The sequence below is a fragment of the Macaca thibetana genome, chromosome 3, assembly GCF_024542745.1.
Source record: "Macaca thibetana thibetana isolate TM-01 chromosome 3, ASM2454274v1, whole genome shotgun sequence".
Taxonomy (NCBI): Eukaryota; Metazoa; Chordata; class Mammalia; order Primates; family Cercopithecidae; genus Macaca; species Macaca thibetana.
Window position 1 is genome coordinate 10127433 of NC_065580.1, and position 21802 is coordinate 10149234.

General features: G+C 36.5%; 1 protein-coding gene and 1 pseudogene across 10 annotated transcripts in view; one reads left to right on the forward strand and one right to left on the reverse strand.

The window, feature by feature from the left end:
• EZH2 (enhancer of zeste 2 polycomb repressive complex 2 subunit) overlaps positions 1–21802 on the forward strand; it is a 76787-nt gene that overhangs the window by 41507 nt on the left and 13478 nt on the right. For 4 of the 10 annotated variants that reach the window (XM_050785813.1, XM_050785816.1, XM_050785818.1 and 1 more), the window contains exons 4-8: positions 9940–10056; positions 12833–12953; positions 13807–13947; positions 15109–15211; positions 15742–15920. In XM_050785813.1, coding sequence (XP_050641770.1) covers positions 9940–10056; positions 12833–12953; positions 13807–13947; positions 15109–15211; positions 15742–15920 — 661 coding nt within the window. Of the gene's footprint in view, positions 1–6034; positions 6214–9939; positions 10057–12832; positions 12954–13806; positions 13948–15108; positions 15212–15741; positions 15921–21802 lie in introns of all 10 variants that reach the window. The other 6 variants (XM_050785814.1, XM_050785817.1, XM_050785819.1 and 3 more) reach the window with 2 other exon arrangements.
• On the reverse strand, positions 20835–20903 carry LOC126951811 (uncharacterized; annotated as a pseudogene).

The following is a 21802-nucleotide window of genomic DNA, read 5'->3' on the forward strand; positions in this document are numbered from 1 at the left end:
CCTGAGTAGATGGGATTACAGGCATATGCCACCATGCCAGGCTAGTTTTTGTATTTTTAGTAGAGATGGGGTTTCATCATAGTGGTCAGGCTGGTCTCAAACTCCTGACCTTAGGTGATCCACCCACCTTGACCTCCCAAAGTGCTGGGATTACAAGTGTGAGCCACCACACACATCGGGCTAATTTTTTTTTTGTAGAGACGGGGTCATGCCATGTTTTCCAGGCTGGTCTCGAACTCCTGGGCTCAAGCAATCCATCTGCCTTGGCCTCCCAAAGTGCTGGGATTATAGGTTTGAGTCACCGTACCTGTCCCTTAATGTGTTTTTAAGATACTTTGGGATAACTCTTTTTTGTTATTGAGATTACAGAATCTAAGCAGTATTGTTCATAGAATTTTAATACAGAATGTGTTTACTTTTAAAAAAAAACACTTCTGACTTTTTGAAGACAGTGATTATACATGTTTTACATTTATTTCTTTTATTCTTAAGTTAATCTTTTAAAGAAGCATCCAGCTTCACAATGTCATTAATCAATACGAATAGGTCGAGGGATGTACATTTTATTCCCATAATATGTCGCTGTTGGTCAAGGAATTGTTTCTAGGTAACTTTCGTAACTTTGTCTTGTCAACCAGTAATAATTATGTTCCGTAGGTCTTCATATTGGTAGTTGTATTCTTCAGTGTGTCTCTTTTTCGAGTTTTAATGAAGAAACTGGTTTAAGAGTTACTCTTGAGGTTCTCATTAATGTATTTCTTTTTCGTACATCTGCCCATTTCTTGCTGGTAATCACAAGACACTTCTTCACTGACTTCATATCGAAATGTTTTCTATATGTGTTATGACTTAAAGAGAGGTTTGCTTAGATAATGCCTGTCTTCCGGGCAAATGGTATGATTAGTTTAGTAATTTAATCCATCTTGCTAATATGCATTTCTAGATTCCCAGAATATAATGTTCTTGTAAGAGTTCTGTATCTTGTTTACTAATGGATAGAGAGAATTTGGTGTATATTCTTGGGGCTTCAGAATGTCTAAAATAGAGGCAGCACCAGAAGGGGATCACGGTCCTCATGAAGAATTTAAAAACTTTTGGACTTTTAAATATTAACACATTTGCTCTTCTTAGTAATATTTGAAATGATTGTAAGTTCATTGCTTAGCATTTGATATTAGCAGATGTTTTTGTGGGGGAGAAGCTTCTATCAAAATAATGTGTAAATTCTTTTGTATGTTGGCAGTTTGGACTTAACATTTTTGTTGAAGGAGAAGAAAAATACCTGGTTTACATGTCAGCACTCGATTGCATTTTTTATTGATTTAGTAATGAAGTTCCTTCAGTTAATTGTAAATGAAAATTTAGTTACTGTTTACAAAGAAAAAATAGTATCCTAGTGTATTTCATGTATAATTTAGTGTACTTTACTCAGATACATTCGAGTGTAGTAACATGGTTTCTTTATGTATTTCAGGATTATAGGCCCTATAGGTTTAGATTCTCATGAGCCTTTTGAGCGAATATAGCAGAAAGCTCGTCACTTTTCTCATGTCTTTGAATTAAGTGGATGGCTCTTCAAGTGTCTGTCTTACTCTTAGTCTGAACATATACACTCATTCTTATCGACTCAAGGAAGCGGTCTCTGAGTTGCTTTCTGTGACTCCTTGCCTCTTTTTAACTATTGTTGGTATTTACTTGGAGAGTTGAGTCTTGTTAGGTTAACTGTCAGTCGTTCCCACCTGTATAACTTGTAAATCCATGCAGCCTTTGCTTTCTTTCTGGCTTGATTTAGGCCGAAATAGATGTAACATTTCTTAAATGATCATATAAGGGTTTTTTTTTTTTCCCCTTTTGAACGTAAACTAATGTAAGCTTTTTATGCTTTTCCACAGGATTAGATAAAAAAAAAAAGGACATTTGAGTTTATATAACATTATATATTAAATACATGTCATTTATTATGTTTATATTTTAAATTTGATTATGTATCTTCAGTTTAAAGGGTGAATTTTAAAAAGTCAAATTTAGGCAACTAATAAAACTAGCAGAAGTTGCTTTCATTTGTGGTTTTTCTCCTAGAATATTGTGTATATAGTTTGTGTTTTATAAATTATTGTTATAAATGTCATGTATCCCCAAATGCAAAACCGAGTTCTGACAACTGTTAAAAAATAAAACAACAAATCCAAACAAACAAAAATGCTTGCTTAATCTGGAAGGTTAGAAATTGTTTTATTCTCTGAAGAAACAAGAAAATTACATTAGATCTAGGACTTTTGTCATAATTTAGCTTTATAATAGGGATTGACTTAAATTTACTCCTTAGGATTCTGTCTTACCTTCTCTTAGCAGATTTTATAAAAGAATATCACTTAAGTAACATTTTGGGAAGGCTGGGCACATTTCACAAGCTACCTGACAAGGCAGTTTTATACTAGCTAATGTGACTACCTTTCGGGCTAATGAAACTAGTTTAAAAGTTTTATGTTTTTCTCTCCACTGAACAGATCATTGTAAAATGATTATTGTAAAAATTTAGATAACACAGAAATAGGTAAAACAGAAAGCAAAAGTCCCTGTAGTCCAGCTGCTCTGGCTTTTAGTCTTTCAGATTTCATTTTCTGTATATACTACAAGGTTAATAATAATGTATTTTATTTTTAAAAATTATTGGCCAGATAATACATCCTTTCCATTTTGGGATATCACTTTACAACCTCTGTTCGAATTTTCATTCTTTTAAAAACTGTGTATGTTTGACATTATGGATATACCATAACTTATTGCCCCATTCTTGATGGATATTTAGATTTTTAGTTTTTACTTTTGCAATCATTGCTGTAGTGAACTTCATATACATCCTTGCATCTTTTGAGTAATTCTGTAGAAGTTCCTAGAAATATACTTATTAGATCAAAATGATATGCATATTTAAAAATTTAGCGGATATTACCAAATGCACCCTCAAAAGTTTTACATTACACCCCCACCAGCTGTTTATGGAATGTCTGTTTACCTGTATTCTCAACACAATATTTTCAATCTTAATCTTCAGTCCAATAGGTAAAACTTTGTTAGAATTTGTTATACCGTGTCTTAATTATTAGTGAAGTTAAGTGTCAATTACTGTTTGTTTATATTTCTTTTGTGAATTGGCTGTTACAGTGTTGGATCTTGTACAATTAGGTTGGGCTTTTTCTTACAATTCATAAGGACTTTTTGTATATTACAAATACTAGTTTTTGACTGGGTGCAGTGGCTCACGCCTGTAATCCCAGCACTTTGGAAGGCCAAGGTGGACAGACCATTTGAGATGAGGAATTCTAGACCAGCCTGACTAACATGGTGAAAGCCCATCTTTACTAAAAATACAAAAAAATTAGCTAGGTGTGGTGGCAGGCACCTGTAGTCCCAGCTACTTGTGAGGCTGAGGCAGGAGAATGCCTTGAACCCAGGAGGCAGAGTTTTGAGATTGAGTCACAAGACTCAATCTCAAAAAGTGAAAAACAAAAAATAGTTTTTTTGTCATATGTTTTGCAGATTTTTACCCCCATTTTGATATTGTTTCTGGTATATCTTTGTTATACACTTCTTTTTCTTTTAAGTTTTGTGTTTCTTAAAGGTTCCAAAAGTCTTTCTTCACTTCAAGATTATAAATTATCTACCTATCTTTCCTTTAGTTCTCTGTTTTCATTTTTATATTCTAATATCAGTTAACCCATCAGGAATTTCCTTTGGTGTAAAGAATGAGTAGGGGATTTGGTTTTTAATTTTTTTCTTTTTAGTTTCCTGGTTGTTTCAACACTATTTACTGAGAAATTAATGAATAGTGAGGGGCAGTTGTAAATTCGTTTTCGAAGATGAGCAGAATCAGCCTTCTTGGTTGGTGGTTCCCTCGGCAGTTTTACCACTCGAGCAAGACCTGAAGTGTTTCTCTTCAGAAACCACAGCCTGTGCCATCTTGCTCACTCACTTTTTTTTCTTTCTTTTTTTTTTTTTTAATTTGACAGAGTTTCGCTCTGTTGCCCATGCTAGAGTGCAGTGGTGTCATGTTAGCTTATCTCAACCTCTGCCTCCTGGGTTCAAACTATTCTTGCGCCTCAGCCTCCGGAGCAGCTGGGACTACAGGCGTGCACCACCACACCTGGCTAAGTTTTGTATTTTTAGTAGAGACAGGGTTTCACCATGTTGGCCAGGCTGGTCTTGAACTCCTGACCTCAAGTGATCCGCCCACTTCAGCCTCCCAGAGTGCTGGGATTACAGGCCTGAGCCACTGTGCCTGGCCTTGCCCACTCACTTGAACTCGAACCTCTACTACTTTATAGTATTAAGCCCTTGATTTTAGCAAGGCTTCAAAACCATTTTACTGCCACAGCCTATATAAACTATAGATTTATATAATACTCTCTGTTACATTTCAGTTATTTTCCCCCCAGTGACAGAAATTGTTCTGTTTCTACTCACAGGAGTGTTATTGAATTAGAAATTTGAGTTTACATGTGATGGATGAACATCGCTCCTGTTACCTGCTTCATGTACTTTTTTGAGTGCCTATGTCCTGTGATGATTATTCTGTTTCTGATCTCCAGTACTTAGCAAAACTGGAGTTTTTCCGCAAAGCTGCAGATGAGGGAATGATTTACCTTAACAGCCTTTCAGGGTTTTAACCTAGGATTAACTAGGTTTGCATGTTTGTTATTCCTTTCATTCAGGGCCCAGCTTCTGAAGGTAGGATGCAAGGAAGAGCTTTAAGGATCTAAATTTCCTCTGAGCCTGGGCAACATAGTGAGATACTATCTCAATAAAAAAAATAAAAAAATTAGCCAGGTGTGGTGACACGTACCTGTAGTCCCAGCTACTTGGGAGGCTGAGGTGAGATAATCACTTGAGCCCAGGAGTTTGAGGCTGCAGTGAGCCATGATTGCACCACTGCACTCTAACCTTGGCAACAGAGCTAGACCCTGTCTCAAAAATAAAAGGGGTCTAAACTTTCTGATACTGTATTCCAAATGTCCTATGTTAAATGCTGCGTTATCATCCCCTGCCCCTTAGAATGTAGAAACCGTCACTTACAGGATAAAAGTGAACTGAGAAGCAAATACCCTTGTGTTGTAGGGTAGAGGTTCTTCACCCAATCTGGAATCAGTCTGTAACAAATACTTAACAACACAAACTGAAATAATTTACAATCTGATATGAATTACTCTTTTTCATTCCTTAACTCCAACACTCGATTAGTTGCTTTCATTAAATACATCTGTGTTGATACCTTTACAGGGTTTTTTCTTCCATTTTTATTTCTGCCTCTCTCCTGTAGGAGCCACTCATTTCTTTTCAAGTGTCTTCTTCAGTCACCCTTCCCCTATTTTGCCTTCTCAACCTGATTATGAATTCACTTCCATTATTGAGCTTCTGTTTATCCAAATTTGCTATTTATCTCATTGCAGTTTTTCTTCAGTGCTTCCTTTGCGTAAAAGTAGCCTGAACTTAAATTATATACATGGTCATTTTCACCAGAAGGGCTAGCTAATTTAAAACTTGGGTGTATTATCTTTTCTTTCCTCAAATCCTGCAGAATATAGGGTAGTTTCAGAAATCACCCCCAGCTTTTCTCTAGACTTGGTGGCAGCTGATGCTTTCTTCTGACTCTTCCTCTCCTGGAGTGCCGACCTTCCTGCACCTTCCTCGCTGTTGTCACATGGAAAGGCTACAGGATGTTAGACAATGTCAACAGTTCACTGTGTCTCTGGCATGAAATAAATGGACCAACCAGTATCCGAGAATATTTTTTACTTGGCTAACTGATTGTATATTTTCCCCTATATGAAAGTTGGACTTAGCCCTTATCATGTTAAAGGTTATTCAGAGGCAGGATGGCCATGACTGTTATCTTTGGGATGTCCTGCTGTAAAATGGGGAGTCATACCTACCTCACAGGGTAGTTGTGAAATTTAAAGAAGCTAACTTTGGTAAAGTCTCTAGCACAGTGCTTGGCACATAGTAGGGTGTGTTAATTTCTTTCCCTTCCCTGCAGGCCATTCACCTGCTCTTCCCTCTACGATTTTCCATAACACAGTTTTTACTTGGAACCAGCCTTCTGCCAAGAGTCTCAGTTTGGTTGTGTACTCCTACAACTACTATTTTTGGCTTGACTTCCCTCTCCAGCTCCCAGTGGTCCAGCCACACAGTCGCCTATTGTACCAGCTGGTTGATGTAAGTCTATCCATCCTCAGAGGAACCTGGTTACTTACCAGTAAACTGTGTTTCTCTGAAAATGTAGCATCCTTGGTAATGAATCTAGCCCCTGCCCCTTTTTTTTAAACCACTGATGAAGAATCATCTCTAACTTCCTTGTGTGATCCTCAAGTTGGAACTGGAATTAGAGAATCTAATTTGTTGATAAAGGTCTCCTAGTAAGTTCCTGAGTCCAGGACACATGGCTCTGACCAGCTGAAATGTGGAGACCCATGAGGTAAAAATTCTTTTCACTACTCTGAGTGACATGAGACTTAATTATGTAAACTGTCAAGGATGATACATTTTCAAAGAAAAATAAGTTGCTGGTAAGTAACTGGGATTTTTGAGTAATTTTTCTGTAAGTCAATAAATAAGAATCCCACATTTGTTTTTACCAACAAATGCTTTTGCATTTGAATATTTCATAAATGAAAGGAATATGGTTAATAGTCACGGTTAATAGTTAAAGAATGGGATAGGTTTCTAGAGATACTAGAAATATAATGAGGTGGGGGTAGACCGTCAGTTTTCTAAATAGGTGCTCTCTTAGCTTTAAACAGAAATTGAAGTCTCCATTAGAGAAAGTCATCAAATGTAGTCTGTTCATTCCAGAAACATTTTTTGAGTGCCTACTGTTTTTTTGAGACACTGTGCTGAGTATCGTTTCAAGATAGAGGTGAAGCCACACTTGGCTCAGCTGCTTTTGCCCTCAGAGAGCTTATTTCTTGTTTCTTAGTGACTCTCGCATGACTCAGAACTGAGGCGATGGGATACTGGGGTATGACAGAGGTATGGGATTGGAAGTAGTATGTAGTGCTGCAGCCTGTGCCTTAATATTTTCTGTGCTTCCATAAGTTCTTTCTGTTAATGGGAAAAATCAGCTGACTTCATTCAGGATTTGCAGAGTATTTGCTATATCACTAGAACAACCATAGATGAAGCAAAGCCAATGCTCCTTCTTTCTCGTAGTTGAAAACAATATTCATTCTCTAACCCTTATGTGCGACTTTGGAATTAGGTGTTAAAGCAGGTGAATAAGTCAGAGTTGGAGAGGCAGCCCACTCCCCCTTAAGCTTTAAAAGCACTTCTTCCTTCAGAAGCCACAGAATTAATTTATTCCTGCCAAATGTAAAAAAAATCAGAATTTTCTTTTTAAGAAATGAAAATTGTTTTGTACTTTAAGTCACTGGATAGTATTTGATACTATCAGTATCACTAATTATATTCATTATATTCAGTAATTATAAGCACCTCCACCCCCAAATTTTCCCAGTTAAGTAGAAAGAAGGAAAGAAGACTTGGTAGTACTAATAAGTTGTTGTTGGAGGAAATGCTCCTATTACATTGTCATATGTCTCTATTTTATTTTTTTTTTGAGGCAGGGTCTCACTCTTGTCACCCAGGCTTAGAGTGCAGTGGTGCTGATCACAGCTCACTGCAGCCTTTGCCTCCCAGGCTCAAGTGATCCTCCCACCTCAGACCCTCAAGTAGCTGGGACCACAGGCACGTGCCACCTTGCTGGGCTAATTTTTTTTGTGTTTTTAGTAGAGACAGGGTTTCCCCATGTTGCCCAGGCTGGTCTTGAACTTCTGGGCTCAAGTGATCTGCCCATCTTGGCCTGCCAAAGTGCTGAGATTATACACTTGAGCCACTGTGCCCAGCCATGTCTCTGTTTTATATAGTAAGTACTGCATGGCTGTAATTGTTATTTTACCCCATGAGCATTGCAAGGGCAAGAACTACAGTGCAGTAATTAATTAAGCTCACGGGTGTTGCAGTCAGACTTTAAATCCAGGTTTTAATCCTGGTTTTGTAATTTGCTACCTTTCTGACTAGACAAATTATATAACTTCTCTGAACCTCAGTGTCCTCATTTGTGAAGTTTTGATGCTAAAACTATATCATAAGGTTGTAATGAATAATTAAGATAATGTATATAAGCACTTAGCACAGTGCCTGCAATATAGTACGTGCTCAATAAATGTTAACTGCTGTTTTTATTGGAATATTGGATGGATGGATGGATGGATGAAGGATTGTATCAGAGGCCAAATAGCAGGAAGGGGAAAGATTATGGGCTCTGGAGTGTTAGTAAACTGTTCACACCGTCTTGTTTACTTGGGTTATGAGCCTTATTAGTATTATGATCTTTATCTTTGCCTTTTTGGAAAGCAAATTAATGGATGAATCACTGTCACAGTTCTTTCTAACTACTCCATCCTTAAACCTTTACTTTCACTAAGGAAGGAATTATTTTTGTGCTGCAGTGACTGTGATGATTGAGAGATTATCCCACTGGCCTGATGCAACCCAATGCTGAGGGTCAGGTGTGGCGCATATGCCAGATTTCTACTCTGAATTTCACCACACCTCGTTCTGCTATTCTTAAGACATTTTAAATAAAAAATTTAAACATTTAATATGTATGTGTGTATATATATATGATTTTTCAGTTTCATTTTACTACACTTCTTTTTTGCTCTATTTTCATTGATTGTGGATTATGAATGTATGTCTAGGATATTTTTGAGAAGGCTCTGGAGGACTTACACTTGGGCAGTAGTACTCTTTAAGGAATCTCGGATTTGTAGACAGGGTGAAAAGTGCTGTGGTTATTTGGGCACAGAGTTTTGCCATATTTCAGAGAATCAAAGATGCAAAATTTTTCACATTTAACATTCAAAACCAACATGCATCTTAGAATCACTATGATAAGAACGGATTATATCTTTGTTTAGTTGGCAGCACTTTTTTCTTAGTGATACAGAACACAATGGTATACCTTGAAATCGCTGTCATCATAGATTGTATGAAATATGGTGTTTCAAGGGACTATGTGCACTGACACATTATAGCAGTACGGCATCATGGCAATGTGAGGAGCGGGAAGAGCAGGGGCTCCAGAGTCAGACTTTTGGAGTTTACATTCTAGCCCGAGAACCATGCGCAATCTTGGGCAAGCTACTTATCCTTTCTTTTCTATAGTTTTCTCACCTGTAAAATGGGGGCTAAGAATAGTATCCATCTTACAGTGTTATAATGAGGATTAAATAGAAGACATGTAATGTGTTTAAAATAGCCTAGCACATAAAAAGTACTTAGTAATTAGCTAATATTATAATTCAGAGATTACAGTTTTGCAGAATAGATTTGAATTTACTTTGTTGTGATTGAAACACAAACCCATTACCCTTAATATTTATGTATCATCTGATAATATCAGCAGTTGACACTTAGATTTTAAAAAAGGAAGATAAAGATAAGGAAGATTAACCTAACAGGTTTTCTTATTCTTGTTAAGTAAGATTTAAGTGGTTTATTTGGTATATATATTATTATTCTGTGTGGTTGGAATGTAAGAGAAATGAAGGATGAGCTAGGAAATAAATGTCTAGCAAAAGCATGGAGCAGTTAATCAGATTGCTGAATCTCACATAAGTACAGTTTTTGATTCTTACTGATATTGGTAAGTATGGGAAGGGTTGGAGGTTTTGAACATTTGGAAAATTTGAAGCATTTTTTCACCCTAAGTAAAAGAGAGAAAAGAGAGAATCCTATTTGGTTTATATGACCACTTTACTGTCCTAGGTAAGGACTTTATTTTCAAAATTAAATATTTAGGTAGGCAGCATCTCTTTACAATATGATGGCTACAGCTTAAGGTTGTCCTTTTAAGAGTCAATTTTATTTTTTCTGTTTTAGTGTTCGGTGACCAGTGACTTGGATTTTCCAACACAAGTCATCCCATTAAAGACTCTGAATGCAGTTGCTTCAGTACCCATAATGTATTCTTGGTCTCCCCTACAGCAGAATTTTATGGTATGTAAATAAGATATCTTCTGCTTATTTGATAACTTATTTGAAATAAAAAAGCATAGATAATTTTATTGTCAAGGTGAATCAAGACAGTATAAATTCTGAAAAGCTATCAAAATAACACTTGAAGTAATTTTTAAAAATTGATTAATATAGTTTCTTTAAGGCCTGTGCAGTATTACTCTTTTCCTGTATTCTCCAAAGGAAAAGTGTTAAGCAGTAACCATATCTAGGATTAAAAAGATTTAAAAGATGGACTGGGCATTGTGGCTCATGTTTGTAATCCCAGCACTTTGGGAGGCTGAGGCAGACTGATCACTTGAGTCCGGGAATTGGAGATCCACCTGGGCAATATGGCGAAACGCTGTCTCCTCAAAAAAAACCACCAAAAATTAGCTGGGTGTGGTGCATGTCAGTAGTCACAAGCTACTCAGGAGGCTGAGGTGGAAGGATGGCTTGAGGGAGGCGGAGGTTGTAGTGAGCTGAGATTGTGCCATTGCACTCCAGCCTGGGTGACAGCCAGACCCTGTCTCAAAAACAAACAAACAAAAAAGGAATGAAGCTTATAGTTCTTATCCTTAAAAAAGTCAGTGTCCTATAGTCTAAATCTGACTTTGGGTTTTTGTTAATTGAGAACTTACTGTTAAAAACAATTTAGGTGGCATTTTATTGTGATAATGTACATTATATAATTTCATAGGGCTTATAAAACATGAGCTGAAATATATTTCCATTGCTAACTCTGACCCAGCAGCTTTTGTAATAAAATGCTAAAGAGAAACTGAAGCATGTGTTCTTGACTTGCATTGCTAAATAAAAAATATATAGTTGTATTACTTAATTGGTATATAAAGTGGAAAGGCTAGTAAAATGTTGATGGAAGTCCTTGGTGAACTGCTTTAGGGAATTTTTTAGTAACTTTGTACAGAAGATTGTCAGCTTCAGTTCCTCTTCTGTAGTTGTATAAATTTGAGTGTAGTTTGAGAATTACATTGCACGACCTTGAGGGAAGTTTCATGTTTTCACAGACTGAAATTCTGGAAGAATATGGTATTTAAATTTTTCATTAGATATAATTTATGAATCATCCGTGGATTTTGCTGGTCCAGCCTGGGTGACAGAGCCAGACCCTGTCTGATTTTGCTGACCAAAGCAGATTAGGCACACAATCTTTATTATAACTAGGATATGTTTTGGTGAGCAGGATGATGTGGATATGATTGAAAAGACAAAATATGTAAGTGTCACTTAATTTTGGCTTAGATATAAAGAAATCAACCCCTAGTTTAAATGAGATAGTGCAAGTGAAATGAGATGAAAACAGGCCTCTAGTGTGTACATAATCTTGAATTTGAATATATGGGTACATTAAAATCTGCATTTTAATTACCCTTTTATCCCACTTTTCCTTGTCTGTCTATGGTACTGTTATCTTTATGAACTCTCCAGTTGTCCTAAATTTGTTACCTAGGGATTATTTGAGATTTTTTCCCACATTTCCTGCCTGCTAGTAGTCCCATGTATGGCATTTTCCAGCGTGTTCTTCCCTGTGGGCCATGATCACAGTGCCGGGCCCAGCCTGCGCCATCTCACTCTTTAAAGAGCTGCTGTGTCCTCCCAGTCAGGCATAGCCAGTCCGATTCTGCTTGTCAGAATTATCTTTCTAAAATTCTGTTTTTAACCAATATCCTTTTCAAAGGCCTCTTAAGATTTAGACTTGTCTTCACTTGGAATTAGTCTTTTTAAACGTGTGCTTCAGAACTGTCCAGTCTTTATCTATGATTACTGTCATTTTTATTCTTCATTGGAAATGCTCTTCCTCCCATGAATGTCAGCTTTCTTTCCCTTGTATTCTTAAGTATTCTGTTCTCTCTTAACTTTTCTTTGATTGGCTCTTCTTCTCTGTTGTCTTCCAAAGCTTGATAAAAACTCACCTGTCATCTTTACTAGCACTGTCAACTTTGATATTCATCTCATTCATCTAAATATTGAAATATTTTATGTTTTTGTAGAATGTTCTTATTTTACATATAAGTACATATCCTTTTGGCATAAACTTTAATGGACTATCAATACTCTCCATCCCTAGAATGTTATTATATTGGATGTCTTAATTTTTTTTTTTCATTTTACCTTAAACTATTACAAGTTAATGGCTGTTTTAATAACCAGATCATCAAGTGGAATTTGGGAGTCTTATGGTCGTTTTTTGGGATGGGTCTATATGGATCTTGATATACCATATTTCATCATCCTGTATTAACATCTAAAGTGTGCCTTAAAACCGATGATGGCTGGGCATGGTGGCTCATGGTGCCAGACACCTGTCATCCCAGCACTTTGGGAGCCAAGGCGGGCGGATCACTTGAGCTCAGGAGTTCGAGACCAGCCTGGGCAGCATAGTAAGACACTTGTCTCAAATTAAAAACAAAAAACAGAAAAACAAACGGATGATGTCTTCTCATAATCTAGAGCATCTTTTTCTTTCTTAGAGGTATGTAAAATAATGGTAAGTTTTAATAATTGATGACAGACTAAGTGCAGTAGTTTTTCTTGAATCAAAATTTTTTCCTGTCAACAGTTTTCTCAGATATGCTTATTGGCGAGAGGAGTCTTTTTATTCTTTGATACATTTTAGAGTTTGCTCTCTGACTAGTATTTTAAATCTGGAGAACTGGGTAAAGACATCTACATATGAAAAAAAGGTTGTATTTTAGTTATTTCACATTTGATACTTAGAATAAACCTGCTTTTTAAATTTGTTTTTTCTTATTTTTAGGTGGAAGATGAAACTGTTTTACATAACATTCCGTATATGGGAGATGAAGTTTTAGACCAGGATGGTACTTTCATTGAAGAACTAATAAAAAATTATGATGGAAAAGTACACGGGGATAGAGGTGAGCCATATGCTTCTTCTCTTGGAAAAAGGGGCTAAAGAATTGAGAGATAATTTTGTTTATAAGGCATAGGGCATGAGAAAAATTTTAATATTAAAATTAAGTTTTGCACTGAACTATAAGGGACTGAACCTGGGCCCAGGCCTGAGATTTTCAGTATTTTCCCTAATTATTTTTGGGAAAATTAGGAGGATCATGTTTGCTACCTGATAATTACGCATAGTTGGTTATAACATAAATTATAATGACAGTAACATGTAAATTAAATAGAAATTGAGTGTATGTAGATTTTAAGATTCTTTAGTAATAAAATTAATTAGGATTGGGGCTCTGCTGTGGCATGTGGGGGCTCCAGCAGCCCCTACTGTTCAAAAATACTGTTCCTCTAGGGACTACAGTACCTGAAATTCAATCATTAGAGTCATGGTTTCAGTTTTTTGTGTCCAGGAGGCCCTGTTAAAGTGTCTGAAAGGATAATATTTGTAATGTCATCATCCATTGTCATTATCAGCAGAAAGCAGGATCTGAAGTCATCAGTTAAAGGACAGATCCATTGTTTGGGAGGAGGCTAAAGCCACAATCAGTTCCTAGAGAATTCAGTTTTCTACTAGAAACTTTTGGGGAGGGGCTATTCAACAGAAAGTAGCAGGTATTAAAGATAATTTTCCTTCCTAACTTTGCCTAACGCCAGTCTTGAAAATGATCTTATCTTTTCCTCCCCTCATTTCAATAATAATGTTTTAGTGCTAGTTACTAGGCTATCTATGCCTGTTTTGTCCAAGTAGAAAAAGGATACATAAACTTTTGACATTACTACTTCCCCTGTGTGTTTCTGACATTTGATGCATTTCAGAATGTGGGTTTATAAATGATGAAATTTTTGTGGAGTTGGTCAATGCCCTTGGTCAATATAATGATGATGATGATGATGATGATGGAGACGATCCTGAAGAAAGAGAAGAAAAACAGAAAGATCTGGAGGATCACCGAGATGGTATGCCTGTTTATTAGGATTCTGTGTAGCCATTACAGCTTTCTTTCAAAAACAGTAGAAAGAGTAGAAGTAGAGCTTAGTTTCTTCTTTCTCTTTTTCTTTGCTGAATGTCACACTGATAGCAGTATAATCCAAATTAGCATATTATGGCCAGGCAAGGTGGCTAACCCTGTAATCCTAGCATTTTGGGAGGCTAAGGTGGGCAGATTGCTTGAGCCCAGGAGTTCAAGACCAGCCTGGGCAACATAGTGAGACCCCATCTCTACTAAAAAGTAAAAACATGAGGCAGGGTGATTGCTTGAGCCCAGGAGGTGTGTAGGTTGCAATGAGCTGTGATTGTGCCACTTCACAATCTGGCTGGGTGACAGAGTGAGACCCTGCCTTAAAAAAGATAAAAGAAAAAAAGAAAAAAGCATATTACTTGCAACATTATCTTCACTTGAGTGTCTCTGTTTCCTTTGGCTAGCAAAGAACATAATTTTTTGTGTGCTTCTCTGGGCATCATTATAATATATAACATATTGATATTCACTATGTACAAGTTGTGTACTAATCACTTCATGTGCACCAGCTCACTTAATCCTCATAACGGCTTCATGAGGTGGATGTTATTATCAGATCCATTTTCTATTTGAGGGGATAGATTTAGAGAGGTTAAGTAACTTATAAGATTACACTATTGGGAAGAAACAGACAATAGCTGGTGTTCTCTACTTGGCAAAGCTCGTGTTAAAGCAGCATAGAATAATTTGGCGGGTGAAATAGCAATTTCTAAGAAGCATATTTGAAAAAGAGAAAATAACAAAAAGGTACCTTATTGATCATCTAGTTCTGCTCCTTCATTTTACAGATGAGTAAACAGACCCAAGAGGTAAAGTGATCACTCTGTCACAAAAATCAGTTAGTAGCAGAGCTGGGAGTGGAACCTAGGTTTTCTGCTTCCCAGTGTTCTTAAAGCTTTTCATATTTGAATTTTGTTTTTGACCGACTGGTATTCCACAGACACATGTAAAGTATGTGAGAAGTAAGTGAAACACAAAATTGAGATGAAATTTCTTAGAAAATCAACTTTGTTACAGAGACGTAGTTGGGTGGAGAAAATTAAAGATCGAAAACTTGTTTACTTCCATTCTTTTTTTCCTTTCATATTCTCCTGTTTAGATAAAGAAAGCCGCCCACCTCGGAAATTTCCTTCTGATAAAATTTTTGAAGCCATTTCCTCGATGTTTCCAGATAAGGGCACAGCAGAAGAACTAAAGGAAAAGTAAGATATGTTCCTTTGAGGCAATCTTGCCCTGTGTGGTATGTAACTCTTGGTTTATTACAAATGGAATCAATGTAGTGGATGAGCCACTACACTTTATTTACAGTGTTTGCAAGATACTTGAAGCAACATATGTACCTGTGGTACTCTGCATTACAAAGTATTTCCTGTAGATAGAATAAATAATTTATATCTACACATAAACACACATATGCACATAAAATTTACAGTGGTAGATTTACAGGAAAATTATCTGGATACTGATAGCAAAATTTGGTGTTTAGTTAAAACTGATATATCCTTTTCCATGATATATTTGAATCATATCAATGAATTTGATTCTTCGTAACACCATGTACAATATTTAGTTGGCTCTTTATCTAAATAAAGATTGTTGTAGGTTAGAGCCATTCCTATATGTTTTAGGCAAGATGAACATCAAAAGTAACACATGGAAACCTTTTAGAAACTGTTTTCAAAAAAGTGATTTTTGTTTCATGTTTACTTAAATTTTTCTTGGTTAATGTCAGATATAAAGAACTCACCGAACAGCAGCTCCCAGGCGCACTTCCTCCTGAATGTACCCCCAACATAGATGGACCAAACGCTAAATCTGTTCAGAGAGAGCAAAGCTTACACTCCTTTCATACGCTTTTCTGTAGGCGATGTTTTAAATATGACTGCTTCCTACATCGTAAGTGCAATTATTGTACGTTTTCATTTTCTATCTTTGTTGTGGAATTATGTTTTAAAACCAGCTTGGAGAGTGCTATCATTTATTACAACTAGAATTTATCAGTTAATCCTGTAGTTACTTTCAAAAGTCTTTAGATCTCAGTATTATTATTTTTACTTTGTTGCTTGAGGATTGCTCTGAAATCTTTTGTATGTATTTCATTTGGACTACTATTTTCCACTAATACAGAATTCAGGTCAGTGATTTTTTTTTTTTTTTCCGTAAGTGCTAACTAAGCAGCTGTTTTACAATAAAACTATTATTATGAACTAACTGATAGCCCAGAGCAACATTGCTGATATTGATGAACAAATTGTGTTAAATAAGAAATTGGCCAAAAAAATGTTCAGGTAAGTGCTTGTCGATTTAGTGTAAATTTTTTTTGCCCTCTGGGTAAGTTGTTTTTTTAAAAAATACCTGCATTTGAATACAAGTAAAACATAACATGTTCTTAGTGAAAATTTAAGTATGGTATATACAAAAATACTTTTTTCCCCTGGCATTTCTAGGGAATGTGGTTTCTTAGTAAATTTTCCTGGTAATTGAAACTTTTAAGCGCAGTTTAAAAGCATCAACTACTTTTGAGGCACATATTTTGAAAATGTATTTAATAGTTCCTAATTTTCCTAGAGTAGTTTGCTTATTATAGTTTGGTTTTTCCCATATTGTATTTTAGTATGTCTGTCTATGGTAACTTCTTTAGGGCCTTTGACCCATTGTAAAATCGTTTTCTCCTGTACTAAATGGCCCCACATTGCTTTGTTTTGAGTTCCTATGCCTACCATTGACAGATTTATTCCTCCTCATTCACCAATGATACGTCTTTTTAAGCTTGTCCAAGCTACTGTACCTCACCTCCTCCTAAGTTTTTGCTGTGCTTATTTTTCCTGCACCTGGATAATGTGTTGAGTGATGTATACATTGGTCTGGAAATGTTAAGTTTTGTTTTTGTGTGTGACATATTAGTGGTTTAGTTATCTTAAAATAGAAAAACTTGAAGTAGATTTTTAGAATTATCATTATATCGTAACCTCCTTGCTCTTGTTCTCAACTTCTATTCTGGTTTAAATTGATTTGGTAGTTTTAAAAATTCGTAATAAGTCATCCATTTGTTGCTTCAGCCATTGGACAGTTAAGCCCTTGAAATAGTTGTCTTGAATTTCATTTTAATTCCCCTTTACACACCATCAATTTATGAATTACATCCAGTTTTTATTAAGAATATTGTAAATTGCATGCAGATATCACTATGCCTAAAGAATTGAGTAGAAGCACTATTTTGGAGTTGCTGAAAGGTCCTTCCAATTTTTTGTTTATAGATGTAGCATTTAGTAAAGTTTTTTGCTGTAAAAATGAACCATAGAAGTAGGACACTACTGTTAAACATTACAAGAGTTTTTTTATTGTGCTATTCAGAGATGAGTAATTTTTTTTTTTTTTAACTTGAACCTTGAACCTATTATGTATCTCATTATTCTAGCTGGGGAGAAGAGAGGAATATTTTACTTTATTAATAAAGTTGGCTTTCATGGGACTAACTGGCTGCCTCCTTGTAGCATTTGGTAGCCATGGGTCCAACTTTGCTAGGCCCACTTTTACTTCTTTTTACGGTAGAGCCAATGTCTTCATCATTCAATCCTAATGAGTTCCATAGGAACTTCATTGCTTTACATTAACTTTGACAAAATACCACACATGGTATATTTTTCTTAGGTAAAATAAGTTACTAAATCATTAAATACATACAATCGTGCATTATGGACGGAGATGCATTCTGAGAAATGTGTTGTTAGGTGATTTTGGCATTGTGTAAACAGAGTGTACTTACACAAACCTAGATGGTACAGCCCATGACACACCTAGGCCACACACCCTGAAGCATGTCACTCATTGTACTGGATACTGGAGGCAGTTGTGACACAATGGCAAGTATTTGTATATTTAAATCATTAATAAACATAGAAAAGGTATAGTAAAAATATAATATTATGATCTCATGGTACCACTATTGTATATACGGTCCATCATTGACTCAGATGTTATGTAGTACATAACTGTATTTTTTTTTTTTTTTTTTTTTTTTTTTGAGATGAAGTCTCATTCTGTTGCTCAGGCTGGAGTGCAGTGGTGCGATTTCAGCTCACTGCAGCCTCCGCCTGCTGGATTCAAAGGATTCTCCTGTCTCAGCCTCCTGAGTAGCTGGGATTACAGGCGCCCGCCACCACGTCCAGCTAATTTTTGTATTTTTAGTAGAGATGGGGTTTCACCATGTTGGCCAGGCTGGTCTTGAACTCCTGACCTCAAGTGATCCACCTGCCCCGGCCTCCCAGAGCGTTGGGATTACAGGCGTGAGCTACTGCGCCTGGTCGATTGTATGTTAAATGTAGCGTTTTGTGCTTTAGTTTTCTGGTCTCTATCTTGGGGATATGGTACTACTTCCTTTATAGAGCTGTTGTGAGGATTAGATGAATTAATATGTGGAAAATAGTTAAAATGGTACCTGACTCTTGTTACCTGTTGTGATTTTTAAAATAGGTCATCATTCACATGGTTTACATTTCTAAAAAGTATTAATATGAAGATGTGCTGGGCGCAGTGGCTCATCCTTTTAATCCCAGTGCTTTGGGAGGCAGAGGTGGAAGGATTGCTTGAGCCCAAAAGTTTGAGGCTACAGTGAGCTATGATCATGCCACTGTACTCCAACTGGGTGACAGAGTGAGACCCCATCTCTTTAAAAAAAAAAAAAAAAAAAAAAAATGAAAATGTGTACAGTGAAGTCTCCCAATGATTTTCTGTTCCCCATCCATCGAATTTTTACCTCACTCCTTCCACTTTTATTAGTAGTTAACCACTTTTATTAGTTCTCTTGTATTTTTTTTTTTTTTACAGTTTCTTTGACAAGTATAAAGATATTCTTTTTTTCCTGACCATCTTATTTAAATGGTGCCATAGCATTCAGGCTTTTCCCTTTTTTGGGGATAAGGATAGGATTTAATATTGTAGCTATTAGCTTTATCTGTATAGCTGCATAGCCTGTGCTGTAGGAGGTTGCAGAACTTACTGGACTGGTCTCTAATGGTGACCATTTGGATTATTTTGAGCCTTATGCTGTAACAGTGCTACAGTGAATTATCTTGCAGATATCTGTACCCATTTCACACAAGTTTAAGTTTACCTGATAAACTCTATTTAGGTATTGCCAAATGACCTGCCATACAGGGATACAGCACCTTAAAACCCTACCAGCAAAGTCAGAGAGCCCTGCCCATAAAAAGTGTTACCAAACTAATTTTTAAAGTTGATTTTGTAAGTGAAAAATGGCTTTTAGTATTATTTTTAAGTTCTTGTTTTTCTTTATTTTTTAATCTCTGCTTCCCACAGGTGATAAGCATTGTTTTAATATCTAGGTTTTATTCCTTTGAATGAGGGTAGGATCTTCCTATATGTTGAAGAGTGAACTATTTTTATTCTTTGTTTTTTTTGTTTTTGTGAGACAGGGGTCTTGCTCTGTCGCCCAGGCTGGAGTGCAATCTCGGCTCACTGCAACCTCTGCCTCCTGGGTTCAAGTGATTCTCCCGTGTCAGCCTTCTGAGTAGCTGGGATTACAGGCGCGCACCACCTCGCCTGGCTCATATTTGTATTTTTGGTAGAGACAGGGTTTCACCATGTTGGCCAGGCTGGTCTCAAACTCCTGACCTCAGGTAATAACCCACCTTAGCTGTGTGCTAGGATTACAGGTGTGAGCCACCGCACCTGGCCTATTTTTATTCTTGGTCTTATAGGTCTTTTGATAATCTTAGGAGCTTTTTATATAATCAGGAAATTAGGTGTTTTGAAATATGAGTTGCAATTTTTTTCAGGTTTATTTGATAAAAGTCTCATAAGCAAAGTTTAAACTTTTTTTTTTTTTTTTGGAGACAGAGTCTTGCTCTGTCTCTCACTTCCAAAGTTGCCTAGTTGTTTCATTTACTGAAAAGTTCATCTTTCACTACCTTGAAATATTTCCTTCATTGCCTATTGCCATATGTATTTGGGTTTCTCAACATTGTGTTCCTTTAGTCTATTCATGAGGCGGTATTCAGCCATCTCCTGGCAATTCTTGTTTTTCTATATAAATTTATTTATTTATAGACAGGGTCTTGCTCTGTCACCCAGGCTGGAGTGGTGCAGTGGCATAATCATGGCTCACTACAGCCTTCACCTCCTGAGCTCAAGCTATTCTCCCATCTCAGCCTCCTGCGTAGCTGGGACTACAAGCGTGCACCACCATTGCTGGCTAGTTTCCTTTTTCTTTTTTTTCTTTTCTTTTTTAGAGATAGGGTCTCACTGTGTTGCCTAGGCTGGTCTTAAACTCCTGGCCTCAAGTGATCCTCCTACCTTGGCCTCCCAAAGTGCTGGGATTACAGGCATGAGCCACTGTACCCAGCCTATATACATTTCAAAATCTGTTTGTCTAGTTCTTTTTTTAAAAAATTAGCAGTATGTTTATTGGAATCCCATTAAATTTATAAATTACCTAACTACTTTTTAAAATATAAGGGTTAAGTCTCACTAACCATACCATCACCTCTCTTTTTGTGTCCTTTAATTACCTCCCAAGTTTTCTTTATATAACTCTTGTACATTTTTTGTCGAGTATTTCTAGGTATTAAACTTATTGCTGTTGGGCCTTTTCCACATTTTGTCTTCTGTTTTGTACCCTGCTACCTTACTGCATTGTCTTCGTGTTTATCAGTTTCTCAGTACATTCTTAGGAGTTTTCCAGCTGTGTAATTATACTGTCTGTAGTTATTAATGGTTTTGCCTTCTTTCCAGTCTTTATAACTGAAGCTTCTTTCTCTTTTCTACATACTTTATTTATTTATTTTTTGGTGGGGCGGGGAGCGGGGAGGCTTTCTGATTAAAAAAAAAACAAAAACAGCCTGCAAGACAAATTGTAAAAGAGCTGTAACTGTCTTTTCTACCCACTTCAGCTTGTATTTTCAGTACAGTTTAAAATATGGTAGTGCTGGTAGATAGAGATAAATGTTCTGTCTCTTCTGAATGAGTTTTAGAAAATTATTCTTTACATCCAAGTTGAATAAAGTTTATGTGTTTTCAAATGGTGGTTTTATTTTTGTTAATATTCTTGTTTTCTCTGTATTTCATTGTCACTTTTTTTTTAAGAAGTGGTTTACATATTTTAAATTATGTATTTTTTTTCTTCAGAGAACAAGCTACAATGTTAGATTAACTCATAAAGAGAAAAATAGTTGTATTAGCGTGCCTAAGCGAACGTAATCCAGCACCAGATTAGTATTGGGTGTTAGGCTTTCTGGAGCCTAATTGCTCACACACTGCAACAGAATCTAAGCCTTGAATTTTTCTTCTTTTTTTTTTTTTGAGACAGAATCTCGCTGCCCAGGCTGGAGTGCAGTGGCCGGATCTCAGCTTACTGCAAGCTCCGCCTTCTGGGTTTATGCCATTCTCCTGCCTCAGCCTCCCAAGTAGCTTGGGACTACAGGCGCCTGCCACCTCGCCCGGCTAGGTTTTTTTTTTTTTTGTATTTTTTCATAGAGACGGAGTTTCAACGTGTTAGCCAGGATGGTCTCGATCTCCTGACCTTGTGATCCGCCCGTCTCGGCCTCCCAAAGTGCTGGGATTACAGGCTTGAGCCACTGCGCCTGGCCAATTTTTCTTCTTTAAAAACACAACTTTGCCCTTTTTTTTCCCCTTCTTTTTCTCATCAGTCTTTATGGCTTTTTACAGATATTTAAAAGATGATTTGTTTTGTGGGAATGTCACTTGTTTTTCTCCAGATTAATTTTCATTTTGTGTAATTTTGAATAGTCCATTTCCAGCATTTCCCTTTTGTA